The sequence below is a fragment of the Dendrobates tinctorius genome, unplaced genomic scaffold (genome assembly GCF_039654945.1).
Source record: "Dendrobates tinctorius isolate UK_male_01 unplaced genomic scaffold, ASM3965494v1 ptg000143l, whole genome shotgun sequence".
NCBI lineage: Eukaryota > Metazoa > Chordata > Amphibia > Anura > Dendrobatidae > Dendrobates > Dendrobates tinctorius.
This window is the reverse complement of record NW_027361810.1, coordinates 17,713,895-17,732,069: the sequence shown is the minus strand read 5'-3', so window position 1 is coordinate 17,732,069 and position 18,175 is coordinate 17,713,895. Positions and strand designations below refer to the sequence as shown.

Sequence of the window (18,175 nt, the reverse complement as noted above, 5' to 3'; positions counted from 1 at the left end):
TGGCCAATAAGGATTTGGTCCATTATCTCATCAACACAAAAATCCAAGATAATGACTCCGTAGGTGGTCTCCATGTTAGACTGTAAGTGTGAGGCCTCCTCCGAGTCATATTCTTTTCCAGATCTTCTTTTACGCCTCTGACTTACATCAAAGTCTCTGCCCAGTAACATCAAGGATGGATTTTTGTATCATGGAAACTTTACTAGAACAGATTGTTACATGAATGACTTTTTCCTGTGTGACTGATATGAAATTCTGGTGTGAGCGGCGCACTGTGTCTGTATGTACCGTATGCCGTCAGGTCCCACGATAGTTGGTGATAGTTTCTGTTAATTTACTTAAACTATTTATGATATTTAGTTTCTTAATAATGATGACGGACCCTCTTATCCCATATATCCATCGCACATTGGATCTGTCAAAGCGTTGGGGCTTTTGTTTTAATTCTCAGATATAGTCTGTAAATAGCGGAGCTCATCATATGGACTTATTCCATCTGTCAAAAACAAAGAGACCTCGACAGAACCTTGACGGACACCACAATGTGACTACAGGGTGGTACAGGCGCTATATAAATTGTCTTATGACAGCCAGTGAGGCTTCATCTATAGTTGACAACAGTCATAAGTTTGCTCTGGCAGTTCCAGAACCAAGGAATAAGATTTAAGCAAATCCGGCCCAAAAGTGGCCATTTATGTTTGTTTTGGGGCAGCATTATAAATGTGATGTTTTGTGCACTAGAAATTATAATACAAGTATGGCCTTGGCTTCTAATGTAGCTAGAAACTCAATGGGACAGTATTACTTGAGTACATCTATATCTATCACGAAAAGCAAAAAAAAATCTCACCAGCAGCACCTCTACATAGTGTGAACAGGTGCAAGCTGCAATGTGTACATAATATACAAAAAGAGAGCACAGCAGCACTCTGTAAGGGCCAAACTTTATGTAAACACTGAATATATGAGATCTAAAATGCATTATTGCTAAACAATATATACTTACAAAAATGAAGGTTCTTAGGGTATAAATTGGCAAATTCATGTGTGCATATCAGCCACGGCAAGGTGACACTTCTCTGATGGGTACCTATTCTAATACTTATCAAACATGCCTCTCCCGTGCTATAAGCCTACATTTTAAATAGGCAGGTAGGAACCAGCACTAATTAAAAGCACCTTTGGGCTGATGGGAGGAGTACAGAGTCAGCTTGCACCTGTTCACACTATGTAGTTGTGCTTGTCGGGTTATTTACTTTTCATAGTTTACAATTGGAGGTTGTGACTGTCTCCTTTCCTGACTCTGCACTTCTCCCATCAGTCCAAGGGTGCTTTTAATTAGTGTTGATACCTACCTATTTAAAATGTAGGCTTATAGCCTGGGAGAGGCATGATTGATATTTACTAGAGTAGGTACCCATCAGAGAAGTCTCACCTTGCCATGGCTGATGGGCACACATGAACTGGCCAATTTATGCACTAAATACCTTCATTTTTGTAAGTACATATTTAGCAATTTCAGATCTCATATATTAGGTGTATGCATATAGTTTGGCCCTTACAGAGTGCTGCTTTGCTCTCTTTTTGTATATATATGTATATATATATATATATTATGCATATTATACATTCAATTAATTTGTTCTCATTTGGTTGCTTTTTTAGGTAGTAATCTCTGCCAGATCAGTAATGGTGGATGTTCCCAGCTTTGCTTGCCAACTTCTGAAACGACCCGGACATGTATGTGCACAGTTGGCTACAATCTTCGAAAGAATCGCATGTCCTGCCAAGGTGAGTGTTGCCAGTCATGCTACAGGGTGGGAAGTCTCAGTTCAGTATGACACAAGTGCCTCTTAAAAACGTCACTGCCTCTAGTATAGTAACGTGCGACAATTGATCAGCGCTGTGGGGCTGGTCATTGTAGCCAATTCAATTTCATCTGCCATTTTTAAAACTAAAAGATTTTCCAAAGAATAGTAGCATTACTATCTGTCCTAGCTTCCCCTAAATTGAGAAAAAAATTCAGCTCCCGGGAGCCATGTAAACAGCGCTAGGTTTTCATAGTATTTCTATACTGCTGCATAAAATGGGCTACGTACCATGCTTTTTGGTTTATGTCATTTTATTTTTTTTATTTTTTTGGAGGGATTACTGGCATTCTTTTCACATCACAGATATGAAAGATATGGCATTTTTTTCTGAAGTTTTTCTCATAAGCTTCTCTATTGGAGATAGGGTCAGGAAAAAAAACTTTATGTACAAATTGTTACAAAATAAAATGATATAAAATGCTTGAAATTCATGGATTTTTTTACATGTTCATTCTGCGCTCTATAATAGAACAGAGTTGTTGCAAAAATGACCGGAAAAACGTCGGTGGAGCTACTTCAGGAAAAAAAGCTTTTGCCTAAAGCAGTTATGTGAAAAAAAAAATCTGGAGGATTACAGACATCACACGCACATACCCTTAGGCCGGGGTCACACTTGCGAGAAACTCGCCCGAGTCTCGCATCTCAATACCCGGCACTCGGGACCGGAGTGTGCGGCTGCATGTATTTCTATGCAGCTGAGCGCTCCGGTCCAAGTGCTGGCGGCAGTGCCAGGTATTGAGATGCGAGACTCATGCAAGTTTCTCGCAAGTGTGACCCCGGCCTTAGGCTGTAATCACTCAGAGACTTTTCGTTAGATCGGCTTCAAAATATGATTAAAAAATGACCAGCAAACAATTCCTATTCACATCTATTGGAAATCTATTTTGCTGTCCATACGAGTTTTTTTTAGCTTTTTTTATCCTGAAGTTGAAACAAATGATGAAAAAAACTTGCATGCCAGATTCCATCAAGAGCCACTGTAAATTACGATATATCAAATGAAAAACCTGCAAAAAAAATTGAAGGAAAGACTTCAAAGCCACTTCAGCAAAAGAAAACTGCTTAAAAAAAAACTAAGTTTCCTTGAGCAATTTCATTTTAAAAACGTAGTTTTTCAACTCTTGAAAAAACTTGTGTGTACATAGCCTAAGGCCTAATTCAGATGTTCATATATTGCAGTCCGCAGTTGTCTTGACCCAAACTCAGCCTGCTGTATACCTAAGGCTATGTTCACACAATGCGTTTTTTGGCTGAGTATTTTTGCTACTTTTTTTTAATGCAAATTTTAAGTTGCGTTTTACAGTACCAGCAAAAGCTTTGAGATTTCAGAAATCTCATGCACACATTGGTTTTTTTTCCTACTGAATTGGAAAAGTTCTACATTTTTTTTAAAACTGCAGCATGTCGGTTGTTTAAGGCTATGTGTCCATGATCTGGTAGTGGCAGCGCTTTAGACTCATCGCATGTCTGCTACATCCAAACTGCTGCCATCTATTGAACGCAGGTGAATCTGTATGGGATCACTGAACCGTGCGGATTCACCGCATCCAATACATTCTATTGATGCCATTTCTATTGCGGAGACTAGCATCTCTGCAAGAGAAATTGGTGTATTGCGGTCTTGATAGATGTACCGCATTTCAGTGTCCGCGGATGAGCCGCAGGCGTCTCTGGACGCATAGTGGGCATGGGATTTCTTGAAATCCCATCCACTATGCTTCATCATCTGGACATTGTGGGTTGGACGCTGCACAAGTACGCAGCGTCCAACCTGCAGGGTTTACTGATCGTGGGCACATACCCTAAGCATTTTTGCAGGGTTTATTCACCAGCCGATAGCAACGAGTAAGTGCAAAAGCTTAGCAAAAAACACAGGTATCAGGTTTTGCTGCAAAAACCTAAGAAAGCTGCATCATGTTTTTTTACTGGGGGCGCTAAACTTTATCAGCATGCACAACAGAGAATAAAAATAGAGCAAAAAAATCAGCAAAAAACTCTCCAAACCTGCTGCTTTTTGAAAGCTTTGCTTGCAGGAAAAAAGGGCAGTAGAAACGGAATGTGTGAACAATAACATAGCCTAAGAAGGTGTTGAATTTGGGTCAGTAAACCTGCAATCAGTCCGGAAACGACCATAACTTTCAAACATCTGAATGATGTTTTAGACATTCTTAATGCAGAGGTTTTTTTTAGAATTTTGAAACACTTGTAAAAACTGTCACGAATGTCAGGCTAATTTCATGTGCTTTTTTTAATGCAAGAATTTTTTCATGACATTTTTTTATTTTTCTTTAAATCTGCGGCATGCATTTTATCCTGATATTTTACATGTTCTGAACAGAAATCTATGGGAAAAACAGCAGAAAGAAAACTCAATCAAAATACTTAAAAACAAAAATGAGGTTATCTGGGCAACGACAACATTTTTTCTGCATTTCTTTTCGGCATTCATAACCCCCTTCTTATAGGAACATACTGAAAAAATGTGATCAGTGGTCAACTTAATGTGGTTGTCCACTGCTAGGACAACCCCTTCTTGATCTAAATGTTTAGACCCGATAATATAAAAAAGCCTACACTCACCTCCCGTGCCAGTGGCATTCAAGCGGTGTCGGCACTCGTGTCCCCGTGGCTCTCGTACAGTTATGACATGAGACCCCGGCTCCCAATCAGCGCTGGCATCACTGTTCCCACCTTAATACGAATTGAACATGAAGAGGGAGTCAAGAATCAGCCGCAGCCCGGACTTCCTCTTCATGTTCAATTTGTACAAAGGCGGAGTCAATGACGCCAGCGCTGATTGGGAGCTGGGCATCACTTGTCATAGCAACCGTATGAGAGCCCCAGGAACATGAGCGTCGACACCGCCGACACAAGATGTGAGCATTAGCTTTTTTTAATTTTATCGTGGCCAAACATTTAGATCAAGAAGTGGTTGTCCTAGTAGTGGACATACAACCCCTTTATTATAATGCAACACACATTGATTATTTATTTTTAAAATTTAAATGCTACATTTAGAGCAATGAATCTAAATGCTAAAATGTATCCGCAGCATTTTATATTGTGTATTATGTGTATTTTTCTTGGGCAGGCATCGAGTCATTTCTCATGTACTCCGTCCACGAAGGAGTTCGAGGTATCCCACTCGATCCGAGCGACAGGATGGATGCGCTTATGCCCATCTCTGGAACGTCTTTTGCTGTGGGCATAGATTTCCATGCAGGTATATTCAGATACATTATTATCTCCCTGTGAAACAGCTTTGCCAGATAGATGTAAAATTGTTAAAATAGCAAACCAGAATATCGCTTTCACCTGGATGCACCAAGCAACCACTGATATTTATAGAATTAATTTTAGCTAGATGCAGAAACTATCCTGGAAAAGCAAAAGATGTAGTAAAGCAGCAAGTTTTGTATATACACGAGCAAATTTTTTTTTTTTTTTTAAAAATTACATTATAAATGCTAATATAGTCCACATATACTGATAATTATATGAAAATTACCAAATGGTAAAGTATGCAGGTAATAGGATGCCGCATTGTGTCGCTTTCCCTGAACATACAGCCACGTGTATAGCTGAGAACGGACTTCATCACTGACCTTTTTAAGGCTCCTGAGGAAGCCTGGCAGTAGGGGGAAACGTGAAAACAGGAAGTACAGGGTGGAGTTGCACGAATCTGATACATACTGACCAGGGACCTTCCATGGAGAAGTGACCCATAACTTTACTTTTTCCTTTTTATTGTAGTTTGATGACTGTTTACCTGTCCAATAGGTGGGTGTAAAATTTGGGGGAATCTTAAATAATATCAGGGATATTCAGGGAAAGTTATCCAGAATCTGGGGCTTCACATTGCTTTATATAGTGAGTGCCACTTCCAATCTCTATGGCAAGGCAGGGGATGCCGCTATAATTATTAGTTTGGGGATTTTTTGATGATAAAGCTGTGCCTTTTTACCCTCTTACTCTACTTTCGTAAAGTTTTATATAATCTACTGTACATTGCTCTTTATTGGAATATATAGGTACTAGCTATTGAACATGCTCTACCAATGGGTAGCGAGCATTTTTATTGTTACATATATACTGTGTCTTCAATAAAATGTCGCCGGAGATTACGGAATATGCACGCTCTGCCACATTTAATTGAAGTAATCCACTACAACGTCAATGTAGCAGTGCGCAGTGGGATGATGGTGACATCTGGTGCATGCGCACTGCCATGTTTACGTTGTAGTATAATTCTTCAATAAAATGGTTCCGGAGACAACACTCGCGCATCCCGTGATATCTGGCACAATTTTGTTGAAGACACTGTGTCTGCGAATTCGCACAGACAGTGTCTTTAATAAAATGGTGCCATAGCGCGGGATCACAGACTTCGGCGCCACACTGCGCAGGCGCCACGCATCCCGGTTTTAGACAGAGTGATACATCCATCATTATATATAATATATGTAGCAACTGTATTGATTTTGGGGGATTTTAACTAATGTATAAATAAACGTATTATATTGTGCTTTGGGGAAATATGTATTCAAATAGAGACAGAATGGAAGCGGACACCATTGCAAGGGAAAAGTTGGGCCGTGATCTGGTGTCACCATACCATTATAAAATCAGGACAAGCTGTTGTTTTTTTGATCTTTCCAAGAGCTTAAATCACTTCCATCTTAGAAATGTGATGTTCCTCACTACCCTTAGAGGAAAAGGATAAGGAAATATGGCTAAGGCTTTTCTTTATGGTCCACATCCCAGGTGGCTTATCTCTTTATATGCATACCTTTGGCTCCAGTCCCTTGACCTTCCCTTCTTTTCCCACTGGAAGACTTTATATTACATTTTTATTGTGTCTGAGATGGTAATAGGAAGCTCACATACACCATACATAGAGAGGTGGATTTCTGACTCTGTAATACACAGGCAGAAGCAGTAGCATGGAGGAAATTATACAGCAGAACTGAGCTGTACGGCTGTGAATCCAGCACTGATGTGCAACACATATTCTAAAAGCTGCAGCATGATTTGCCAGTCTCTGCCTGATCTCTGTACTTGGATGACATGTGAATGCAGTCTGATTTTCATGGACTGACACAATGGAGAAAATGGAGAATTTTGTTTCTCCATCTTCTCATTTGAGAGAATTGGATTACGCAATAACCACTCTCTTACCAGAGTTTGATTGTTGTGTCATTTGTTTAATTGACTCAATTCTCTCGAATGAGGGAATCTACGTTTTTCTGCACCTGGCAAAAGATATGTAGTACAGTACTCTGTTTTCCAGTTTCAGAGGTTTTCACTAACTTTACAATTTATATTTAGTGGGCTCATAATGATATAAAACACCCAGCAACAGGACTTCACATAAGGCCATATTATATTAAATATAATTTTTATTGAAGAAATACATAAAATATTAAAAACACAGCAAGTACCACAAATCACAGGAAGAAAACAGGTGGGTAACCCAAGGAGCACTCCAAAAAGAGGTGCATATATATATATGTGTATGCACAAACCAGAGACCATAACATCCGTATCAATACATATCTCTAACATGAAATAGGTTCTATTCAATTGTACACATAAAAAATAACTGTCAGTAAGGATGTTATATATAAAAAATAATCTAATTAGCAATATGAGGAAATCACATCCGTTGATAGCACATAGTGTATATAGTATATATAATAGCAATAGTTGCAGGTGTAAATGTATACAAAAAAATCCTAATAATATATGCAAATGGGAAACAGTGCCCCTAACTGCAGACAAGGGATGGCTGATCATAAAGAGATACATGAACAACTGAGAGCAACAATGGTATGCATCACTCATAAAAATATATAGACATGTAGTAAGGCATAGCTACCTAAGGAACACTCCAAGGGGACCCACCACACCCGACGCGCGTTTCGCATTAAAATGCTTTGCCCAGGGGTGACCCCTTATACTGTATATTTTCCTTTTAAACCACCTTGCGTCTATTTTCTTATAAGTTGTAAAGTTGAGCAAGAAAATTGCGTTGGGAAATAATTTGGTGAGATGAATCTGAAACCTTGAAGTCTTGAAATTAAATATTCATTATACATGTATTGAATGTAAACAGATGTAAAATGTATAACTTTTCATCATTTGCCAAATATGAAAATTGATGAGAAAGTCATCATCTCCAAAGTGATGGAGTTTTCGTTTAGTTAGCTATTTTTCGTGAAAGATGCTTTTTCCTTTCAGAATAGATTTCTACCCAAATTCTTTTCTATCCCTTAGAATTAGTTAAAAATCATCGTGGCATTTTTGATATAAGTAGATATTTATTTCATAAGAAGTTTGTGTAATAATCCTGAATTCGAATACTTGAAATAAACAAATTATATTGGTGCCTAGGCCTCAATTTCCAGACCTTACTGTAACATCAAAGACTCTTTACCATTGTAAATTGGATTTCTAGGGTCTATTTTTTGCCCTAAAATCCATATATAAGACTCCCTTATCCCTCTCCATTCATGCGGATGTACATGATACCATGCGGAGTGTGAAATAGCTTTTTTTAGATGTCTAGAATGAATTATGGGAAGATTTTTATTAAGCCAAAAGTAGCAAATGGAAGTTTTAGGACAACAACTGGAGGACTAATAGGTGTTTGAAAGGACTGGACTTTGACAGCGTTCAGATCTTTTTAGAGAACTTTATTCCATCTACTGATTGTAAACTTTTAGGGATATTTCTTCACGCTACGTCTAGACTTTTCGGAGGTTTCAAAGAGAAAGGATTATATTGAAAAGAAGATTACACTTATTTATTTGTCCTTGTGACACAGATAATTCCAACTTTTCAAAACAAAGAAAAAATGAACAGCACCAGTGGAACATAATCAACACACATGATTGATCCTATTTTACTGATGCCAGGTGGAAAAATTCAACTGGTATATGGTGCTCAGCATGAAACACACAAGTGCATCTGAACAGTTTTGCCTTAGAATATGTCAGCACTTTAAAGATTCTTTAATTGTATCTATTTCTTCTTAGATCTGATTTGGCTTTTATCCTAAGTCATATTACAAGACTCGCTAAAGGGTTGATTGTGACTTGTACTACCAACAGGTGGCGCTATAGAGTTCACATCCTCTTTCTCTCTGAAGAGGCAATTTGCATATTATTTTCCCAGAGGAGCATTGCACGGTGAATAAGCCTCCTTACCTTCACAAGCCAGAGCTGGTATGTCACTCTCCATAAAGAGAAACCTTACCCCTTAGACCTCAGTCCAGAGCCTCTCACCTAGCTAAATCAGATCTCATACTTTGCACTGATGGGGGCCAATAGCCCAAAATACTGTGTCTGCAAATTGAGATTCTGATTTGGCTTTTATCCCAAGTCATACTACAAGACTTGTTAAAGGGTTGATTGTAACTTGTAGGATCGCTACTAACAACAGATGACACTATAGAGTTCAAGTCCTCTTTCTCTCTGAAGAGGCAATTTGCATATTCAATTTCCCAGAGGAGCATTGCACGGCGAATAAGCCTCCTAACCTTGACAAGCCAGAGCTGGTATGTCACTCTCCATATGGAGAAACCTTGCCCCTTAGACCTCAGTCCAGAGCCTTTCACCTAGCCAAATCAGTACTCATACTTTGCACTGATGAGGGACAATAGCCCGAAACACCGTGTCTGCAAATTGAGATTCTGATTTGGCTTTTATCCTAAGTCATATTACAAGACTCGTTAAAGGGTTGATTGTGACTTGTAGGATTGCTAACAGGTGGCGCTATAGAGTTCAAGTCCTCTTTCTCTCTGAAGAGGCAATTTGCATAATAGATCACTAGATTTCCTATTTTTCTATTTAAGGCAAACACTGGAAAAATGCAAAGTAACTGAAAATATTAAGGGAAGTAACATTTGGAATGGGGCTAACCAAAAACTGCCAAACACACACAGTATAGTGAATTAAAGGAGACCTCAATGTTATACTGTAACATACAGTTGTTATATAGGTTGAAAAAAGATCTACAGTAGGTCCATCAAGTTCAACCTTTCTCCACTAATTATACATTGTGTCACTAAATAAACTATTAAAATAACCTGGACGCGGTCTCAATGGAGCGCTAACATAAGCCACACCGATAAAGGGGAAAGTGAATGCCAAGTCCAAGGCCGCACCAGCCGCAGACCCTCGGTGAGAGATGAAGACTGTGTAGCAATAAACTGCGGTCAGAAGGGTGCCAAGGACGAGGAGGATGATAGTTTGATGTCTTTATTCCACAACACGTTTCGACAGCAAAAACGCTGTCTTCATCAGGTGGGCCAAAAAGACACAAATACAATAAACATCTCTCATGACAGAGTATCACAAAATCAAAGCCGGTAAGTTCATGCCACTCCTCTTGATAAATATTGAGCCATGAGATAAAGTAAGGAAGGATACATTTTTATTTTATTATCCACTCTTTTGTGGTCTTGTTCTCCCTTTTAATTTTTTATTTCCCCATTTCAGTATTTTTCAGTTGCCATATTTTAACAGTGCAAAAAAGGTAAACGAAGCAGCCGCCAGGGCCATGGGGATACTCGGTACCAGGCCAGTTCTTAAGGGGATGTGTCATGGCAGCAGTGACCCAGTCCGTGGTGGGCATCCAATAAAAATGATGGAAGGGGGAAATAATAGTTTATAAGGGATAATTCGTGACATCACCTGTGGTATTCGGCAAATAAGGTATTAGCCGACGCTGCAGATTCAGTCCGCTGGGGCCGTTGTTGATGCAGCAGAGTTGGTTCAGCTGTCCAGAGGCAGAGCTGGGCCCCAGGGCAGTTGTAGTGATATGATTTAAGATGGTTGTAGTGGTGGTAGTGCAGTGCAGGATGGATGACGCAGTAAATGATTCTGAGGACACAGCAGAGTGCAGTCTTCACAATTTTAGTCACAGTTGAATTGTTACAGTCCCCAGCCGGGGTGCTGTGTCCTCCAGGCTTGTGGTCCAGCCAGCTCTCATGTAGCTTGGGGTGCACATTGCCAGGGCTCCCTTTGATGTTCCTTTCCTCGCCGTCTCACTACACTGGCTGCCTCCTCTCCTGCCCTCCGTCTTCACACACAGTATCCCGAGCCAGCAGACTCTGATCTTGTCGGGTGACGTTGGCCAGACCCCTGGATCCTATATGTCTGCCTTTTCGGCAAATGAGTGTGGGGTTGGCTGCAGCACTTAAAGATACTGCTGCCTCCGGTTTCCTAGCTGAGTCCTTAGTTTCTCCACTAGTTGTGGAGCCGGTCCCCTAACTGCGACCTAGTCCCTCCACCGACCACGTCGGTGGATGTGGCCTCACTGATGGATTGCTCACTATCCGTGCCCCTAAGACCTCTTCTTCCTCTCCTCTGGAGTTTTCCTTCCTTTCTTCTCTATCTTCACTCCGTCTCTCTCACTCTCTTTAGTCTGGAGACAAGCTGCACTCAGCTTCAATCTCCACAAGTGACACCTTCTCTCTCCCTCCTGACTGACCTCTGTCCTCTCACACCACTCTCCAAGTGACTGACTGACTCTTTCCAGAACAATCTCTTTACCTCAGCACTAACTCTTTCCACCAACCGTCACTCCCTTAAGCTCCACCCCTTCTCTACTTTCTCCACCCACACCTTCTAATTAACTCCCCCCTGGCCAGAAGGGGTCTAGTGTTGGGTGCTGGTGTGCTAGTCCTGGCAGTGCCCCTTCCTTACCTGAGAGCAAAGTACCCCATCTCTGCATGAAGTTTAGTACCCTGTGGCAACTGAGACCACAGGGGCGCCACATAAACTTTTCACATAATTAGAAGAGACCCAGTAGATTGCTGGTCTACATAGTAAAGGATATGCCTTCTGCCCTGGAATCTGTGTGGGATCATGTGAATTATTGTGCAGTGCCACCACAGGAGAATTGAAACACTGCACTCCTGGTAGGTTTTACTGAAGCACTGTCCCTTTAAGCACCAGCCAAGAACTTGGGCTTTATGGCAGCAAAATCACATTTAAAATGAAGATATGTCACCCTCTTTATCTCTCTTCTGAAGATCAGATGGAGTACAAAGACTCAGACACATTTGTGAAAAATGATCATTGACATAAGAGCATGTTCTCCTGACACAGACAGAGAATAGTGAATCATCGCCAAGACTGTATGACCTGAAGTTCTCTGCCATCATGTGTTGTAAATTCAGTGTGTAATGCAGAAATATTTTGAGTTAAAAATATAGTAAAAACAGTATTACATTCAATTCACATCAAATAAAAAGACATTTGAGCGAATTCTGGGAAATTTATTTCTTCATTTCCTATGCATACAGTGGAAGCAGCAATTGGGGGAGGGGTCCTATAATCAATAATATTTACTAAGACTAAGATTGTAAAAATCAATTAGCACCAATTCACAGGAGAGGTGATAATTTACTGACAGATGGTTGTCCGACTACTGGGACCCACACTGATCGGTAGAACGAGCTACTTTTATCCGTGGTGGGGCATTTACATAATGGAAAGGCAAGTCAGTTGCCTGACTGCTCCTTCATTCATTCTCTATTGGGGCTGACTGAATAGCCTTAAGCAGCATTTGGCAGTGCCAAAGGGAATACATGTAGTATCATGTTCACTTCTGCTCTATTCCAATGACAATAACAGTTCCCTTTTCTGTCGATCAGTTGAGGACCCAGCTGTTGGACCCCCACTGATCAGTAAGTTGTTACCTATACCACATATTGGCAAAAAGTTGTTTTCAAAAGACCACCTCATTAAGGTACACATGCCTCCTAGTAATATAGTTGTCAACGGTCCAAAATTTATTGGGACTTCCTTGATTTTTCACGCACATATTTGGAATTCTTCCAGGCAAAAAAAAGTATGGACTTTATGCAAAACACATCTTATTTCTATTCTACCTATATCAAAGTTGGTGACTATGGCAATGGCAGAGGTATTTTGGCGGCATATGGACAGTGTGTCAAAGCAAGCTTGACAGGTGGCATTTTTGACCTTTCTGAATATCCGACTAACCAGTCAAGCAATTGCCCAGTCAATTGACCAATAAGAATGTTGGTGTGATTAACAATTAGCCTTTCCAGCACGGTAATTAGCTAAGCTTCTGTCAGAGCCCAATGCTAGCTAATATATATTCTACATAGTATCTGGTGGACTATATTTCTACTGTTCTGACCCAGTTGTTTCTTGATCATTATTTTGACTTAACACCTCTATGTCCATTCTGATTTCACCTTGGACTGTATACTTTACTTTATCTTGTCTTTTGGATTCTGATCACCCATGCCTGACTCCATATTTGGCTCTGGGACCTGAGAACTAGCAAGTGTGTTAGAAACAAACTACAATTTTGCACAGGCACCTCCATGCAGGTGGAGGTGCCTTAAATAGTGCTTGTCTTCTAGCTATTGGCTGGGGACACTTTAGGATGTGACCTCTTGGCCCCTTTAAAAAGGTGCTTGCACATCCTAAGCACAGTGCCCAGAGATTTGCACACTGTGCGTGTATCCCAAACATCAAGCAGCAGGGACGAAATGTGGGACCACGGCAGTGAGTGAAATGGTGCCTCTGCCGGGCAGTGGAGGCAGAGGACAGAATCGCCGACACTGCAATCCATTTCCTCATATGGCCAGTGCCTCCATTCATCCATCAATATGAATCATCTTGACTTAAAGTCTGGTAAAATACATTATCTAAGCAGCGGTGCGTATCTAACACTCATCTTGAGATGTCATTTCACTCAGTCTTAACTGGACACTTATCTCTTGCTATGGCACAGTTTCTTAGGTAATCTGCATTTAGCTTGAAGGGCTGGAGATAATTCAGATACCGTAATCTCAATTACTGCAAGTATTATGTCAGAATGATTATTGTATATTTTCTGGCACTGCGGATATTCACCGGGGGCCTCTGTAGAGCTGTACAGTAACCCAGATAAAGGAGAATGTCCTTGCATGTTGATTTGCAGATATACGTGACTTCTCTCTACTCAAGTCGAAAAGATTTTCTGGTTTTATAAGAAGAGATTATTCATTATAATTAAAATTTCTGCAGATTTAATGTGAAGATCTCTGCTTGCCGGAACTCAATAGAGGGTCTGGAAACTTATCCTGAAAAATGAATCCCACTTTTTTTTTCTTCTCTTGGAATAAGCTATGCACCTCTGCCATTTGGATATGATTTTAGCGTTTCATTGTAAAGAATTAATATTTACATTCAGTGATAAGAAGATAAGCTGTTGACTTGAGTTGAATTAAAAGAAAAAGCGTATTAGAAACATGTATGACTTTATGAATAAAGAAGCTTTAATTAGCGCAATGAACTATAAAGTAAATCTCCCAAAAGTTGTATCAGGCAGATTAGCTGCAAGTGCCTGGCAGGTTCAATCTAGTCTAAATCGAAAGTTCTCTGTAAAAAATGATTTAATTCATTCATTTCTCTCCAGACCCCAGAGGTTAAGATATGGGGGAGAGAGGAGATTAAAGAAACAAAAAAAATTACCCCTCTGTCAGTTGTAGCTTCCCGACTGGTCATCCACTTGCAGTCTCCTGACTTTGGATGTTTCGGCACCGACTAAATTTGGTCGTGACGGAAAAAGTGCATTTCAATTACATGCCTTATCCCTCATGGTCACATCAGCAGTGAAGGTCATTATTAAAATCTCTGAATTCATTATTCCTGTGTACCTGCTTGATACCTAATCAGCGCCAGAAGGTCTAAAGACAGGAGGACAAGGCAGGCAGCTATGTTGGCAGGACAGGTGGGGGTGGACCTAGGACGTGTATTATTTTTTACCCCTTCCCAGCCCTCAAAATGATCCTGCAAAATTAATGCTGACCACAAATTTACTGGATTTGTATAAATCAAATCCCTCAAAATTTGGAGCTCTGACGAATTCAAGACTTGGGAAAATTGTTTATAATATGACTTTTTAAATGAATTGATTCACTCAATTAAGAACTGAAAACAAATATATAATAGAGATCATTTTATTATTGTGCCCAATAGTGCACACAATCCATTATACCATTATAGTGTTAAGCTTTCATCCAGAACAGAAAACCTCGCATTTTGTTCCCAATTTTTGACACCTTTTTATGACCCTTGTACCAATAACCCAAATACTTTTTTTCCTAACAATGGAGCCATCAAGTAGCGAAAGAATTGGACAAATTATTGATAAGAACTTTCTCTTTCCAAGCGATCCTTGGTATTTACATGGTATGCCTTCATGGTATGAAGTTCATGAAGTCTTAACCTGTGAAGGTTTCTGATCTCATCTCGTGCCTACTTAGGTGTTTTGCTTTCTTCTGTGTGCTCCCTTTCAAACCATTATTTCATCCCTTGTAGCAATCTAGAGCATGTGACAGCGGCACAGAGACTCCATATGATTCTGGAGTGCCATTTTCATGATGTGCAAGTGATCATATGTCACTGTAACAAGATAAACTCCATTTTCCCTACTTGTATATTGAGAAGTAAAGGGGTTTTCTGGGATAATGCACACTGACTCTAAGCTGGGAATGATCTGGAATAAAAACAGCTAGAAAATTACTTTGGATCTCCAACCATTCTAGAGCCCACACTCCGGTGATCCCCACTAATAACGGAAGTGATTAAATCCCCAAATCACTGACCTCAATGGGCATTTGCTCTACTTGTAAACATCTACATATCCAATTCAGATTACTAATACTGACCTACAAGGTCATCTATAACCTGTCTCCTCCATATGTCTCTGAACTAATCTCCCGCTATCTTCCCTCACGTAATCTCTGATCCTCCCAAGACCTCCTTCTCTGCTCCACAATTATTCGCTCCACACCCAACCGCCTCCAAGACTTCTCCCGAATAGCCCCCATCCTCTGAAATTCTTTGCCCCAACAAGTCCGACTATCAAGCACACTCGGATCCTTCAGACGGAACCTGAAAACCCATCTCATCAGGAAAGCCTACAGCCTGCAATGACCCCGCTGCCTTCTCACCACTACTGGAGCTACCGCCCGACCAACACCAAAGCTGCTGCAACCCACCAACCTACTGTCTCCTTCCCCAATATCCTGTAGAATGTAAGCCCGAAAGGGCAGGGTCCTCTCCCCTCTGTATCAGTCTGTGATTGTTAGTTTGTTTACTGTAAGTGATGTCTGTAATTTATATGTAACCCCTTATCATGTACAGCACCATGGAATCAATGGTGCTATATAAATAATAATAATAATAATAATAATAATAATAATAATAATAATAATCTACATTGTGGCCATTGAATGGCTGCATTGGTCAGGTGATTGATAGACAGGATGTTAAACAGGTTCCATTGAAGTGAAAACACTAATAATTGGGGTAAGTATTTTTTTGTATGTTAGGTAGTTCCCAAGCTTAGAACCAATTTTGTAAGCTCCCAGAAAAAGACCTTTAAAACTGTGGGGGCTGTGAGGTAACGCTGTCATTCAAGGTTGGGGGACACTCGCTTGGCAGCAAATAAATCACATCCGATACGGGTTTTCCATAAAACCATATCATAGTCCTTGCGGTTTATTCATCATCATAGAGCCACAGCAGCACTATACAGTTCATATCCGTAGCATAATCCAAAGCAATTAAGATAAAGTTCATCACAGCATAGCGTCCATTACAGAGCTTTCCTCTGTTAAGCCTGTGATCATACAGGTTATGCTTAGCAGGCTTTCTAGCCTCATTTATCTCACCCACGTTAGGGTCTCCACATGGTTCCTTCATTCAGGCTGCAGACGTCCATATCCCTCCAGGGAACTCTCAAGCTCTGGCAGCCATTACACACACATATCGGTGTGTCAGCTCCGTCATTTTTGTTTACCACACCATTCTCATTCACACTGTGGTACCCTTCAGGTGACGTCAGGTCAGTAAATTCATCTAACGCAATTCTTTCTCTGGTCGCCCCTACGTCTGGCCTGTCCACGTTAGGAGGCGTCAGCGTCTTCATATTGGTTAGTCCAACAGTAGGAACGTCTCCATCCTCGTGGCATATATCATCAAACCTGACAAAGTCCTGGCCCCACTCCAAGGCATACACTAAGTCTGATGGTATACTGCCACCTTGGCACTTACTGCCTCCGAGCCCCTCAAACATTATTCTGTCTACCGCATAGTTCACCATGACCCCATGTTTACAGCGAACCTGGACCTTTTTTTCTGTCAGACAGAAAGTGAGAGGAGTTCCTACCAGAGTCACGTGACTCTTTAAGTCCAACCGTCCCGAGATTCCTTCCCGGTGCAGCATCACAGTACACACCTGCGGCCAGTCATCACTCGGAAAGAATATCCCACACTCTGGAAATGACATACACGAACACTGCAGTTTCCCAGACATACCCACTGAGCCAACCCATGCTGCCATTTCCTCCCACTCGGCCCCTTTCTGGACCACCGCCCTAATTTGGGTCACCGCCCCCCTCTGGGACTCCACCCCCTTTTGGGATACCACCCCAATTTGGGACTCCATCCCCTTTTGGGACTCCACTTCTTTTTTGGCTACCACCCCAATTTGGGACTCCACCCCTTATTGGGCTACCACCCTGATTTAGGTCACCGCTCCCTTTTGGGACTCCACCCCCTTTCGGGATCTCCCCATGTCGGTTATACCGGTCTTCTCAGACCACAGTTCACACCACACAATTTATGTCTCTTACGATACCAGACAAGTCCTTGCTGGCACCACCACAGCTCCTGCTGTCACCGATCACCGGCACCACTGGCTGCTGTTAACACACACAGCAGCTGGAGTCACTGCAGCTCCTGCTGCGCCATCTTCGTGGACCCGCCGATCCACCAGAAGCCGCTTGTCACCTTCGTGGCCCCACTGAGCCATATCAAGCCGCTTGTCACCTTCTTGACTCCCACTGAGCCACCGCAGGCTGAGTCAAGAAAAAAGAAGAAAAAACACATCACAAAAAACTCAAAAACTCACGTGTCCTGACTGTGTGCTATTCAGGACGCTCCTGTCTCCTCCTGGGACCGTCCAACACACAGGGTGCACCGGGTGTGATTCAGGGAGCGACCCTCCTCCCAGGGTCTCCCCACACACTGGCCTCACCAGGTCCAGGGGCTTGGCGGGTGCTCTTCAGGACATCTGTCTCCGCCTGAGACTGCCCAGCACTCGTGCCTCACCAGGTCCAAGGTCACACCACGTGCTCCTGGGATCCGACTCTTGTCCCAGGGCTGACCCTCCATAACCTTTCCTCACTGAACCCTCCAGGTACACTGTCTTCCTCACTGACCCAGGTCAGTACCACACGAACACCTGTCCGATACCTGTGTCGGCCA

At 41.5% G+C, this 18,175-nt stretch overlaps 1 protein-coding gene across 1 annotated transcript in view; it reads left to right on the top strand.

Moving 5' to 3' along the window:
* Nucleotides 1–18,175, top strand: part of LRP1B (LDL receptor related protein 1B) — a 1,871,059-nt gene that overhangs the window by 1,400,137 nt on the left and 452,747 nt on the right. Inside the window, exons 34-35 of the mRNA XM_073545568.1 lie at nt 1,666–1,791; nt 4,963–5,094. Coding sequence (XP_073401669.1) covers nt 1,666–1,791; nt 4,963–5,094 — 258 coding nt within the window. The remainder of the gene's footprint in view (nt 1–1,665; nt 1,792–4,962; nt 5,095–18,175) is intronic.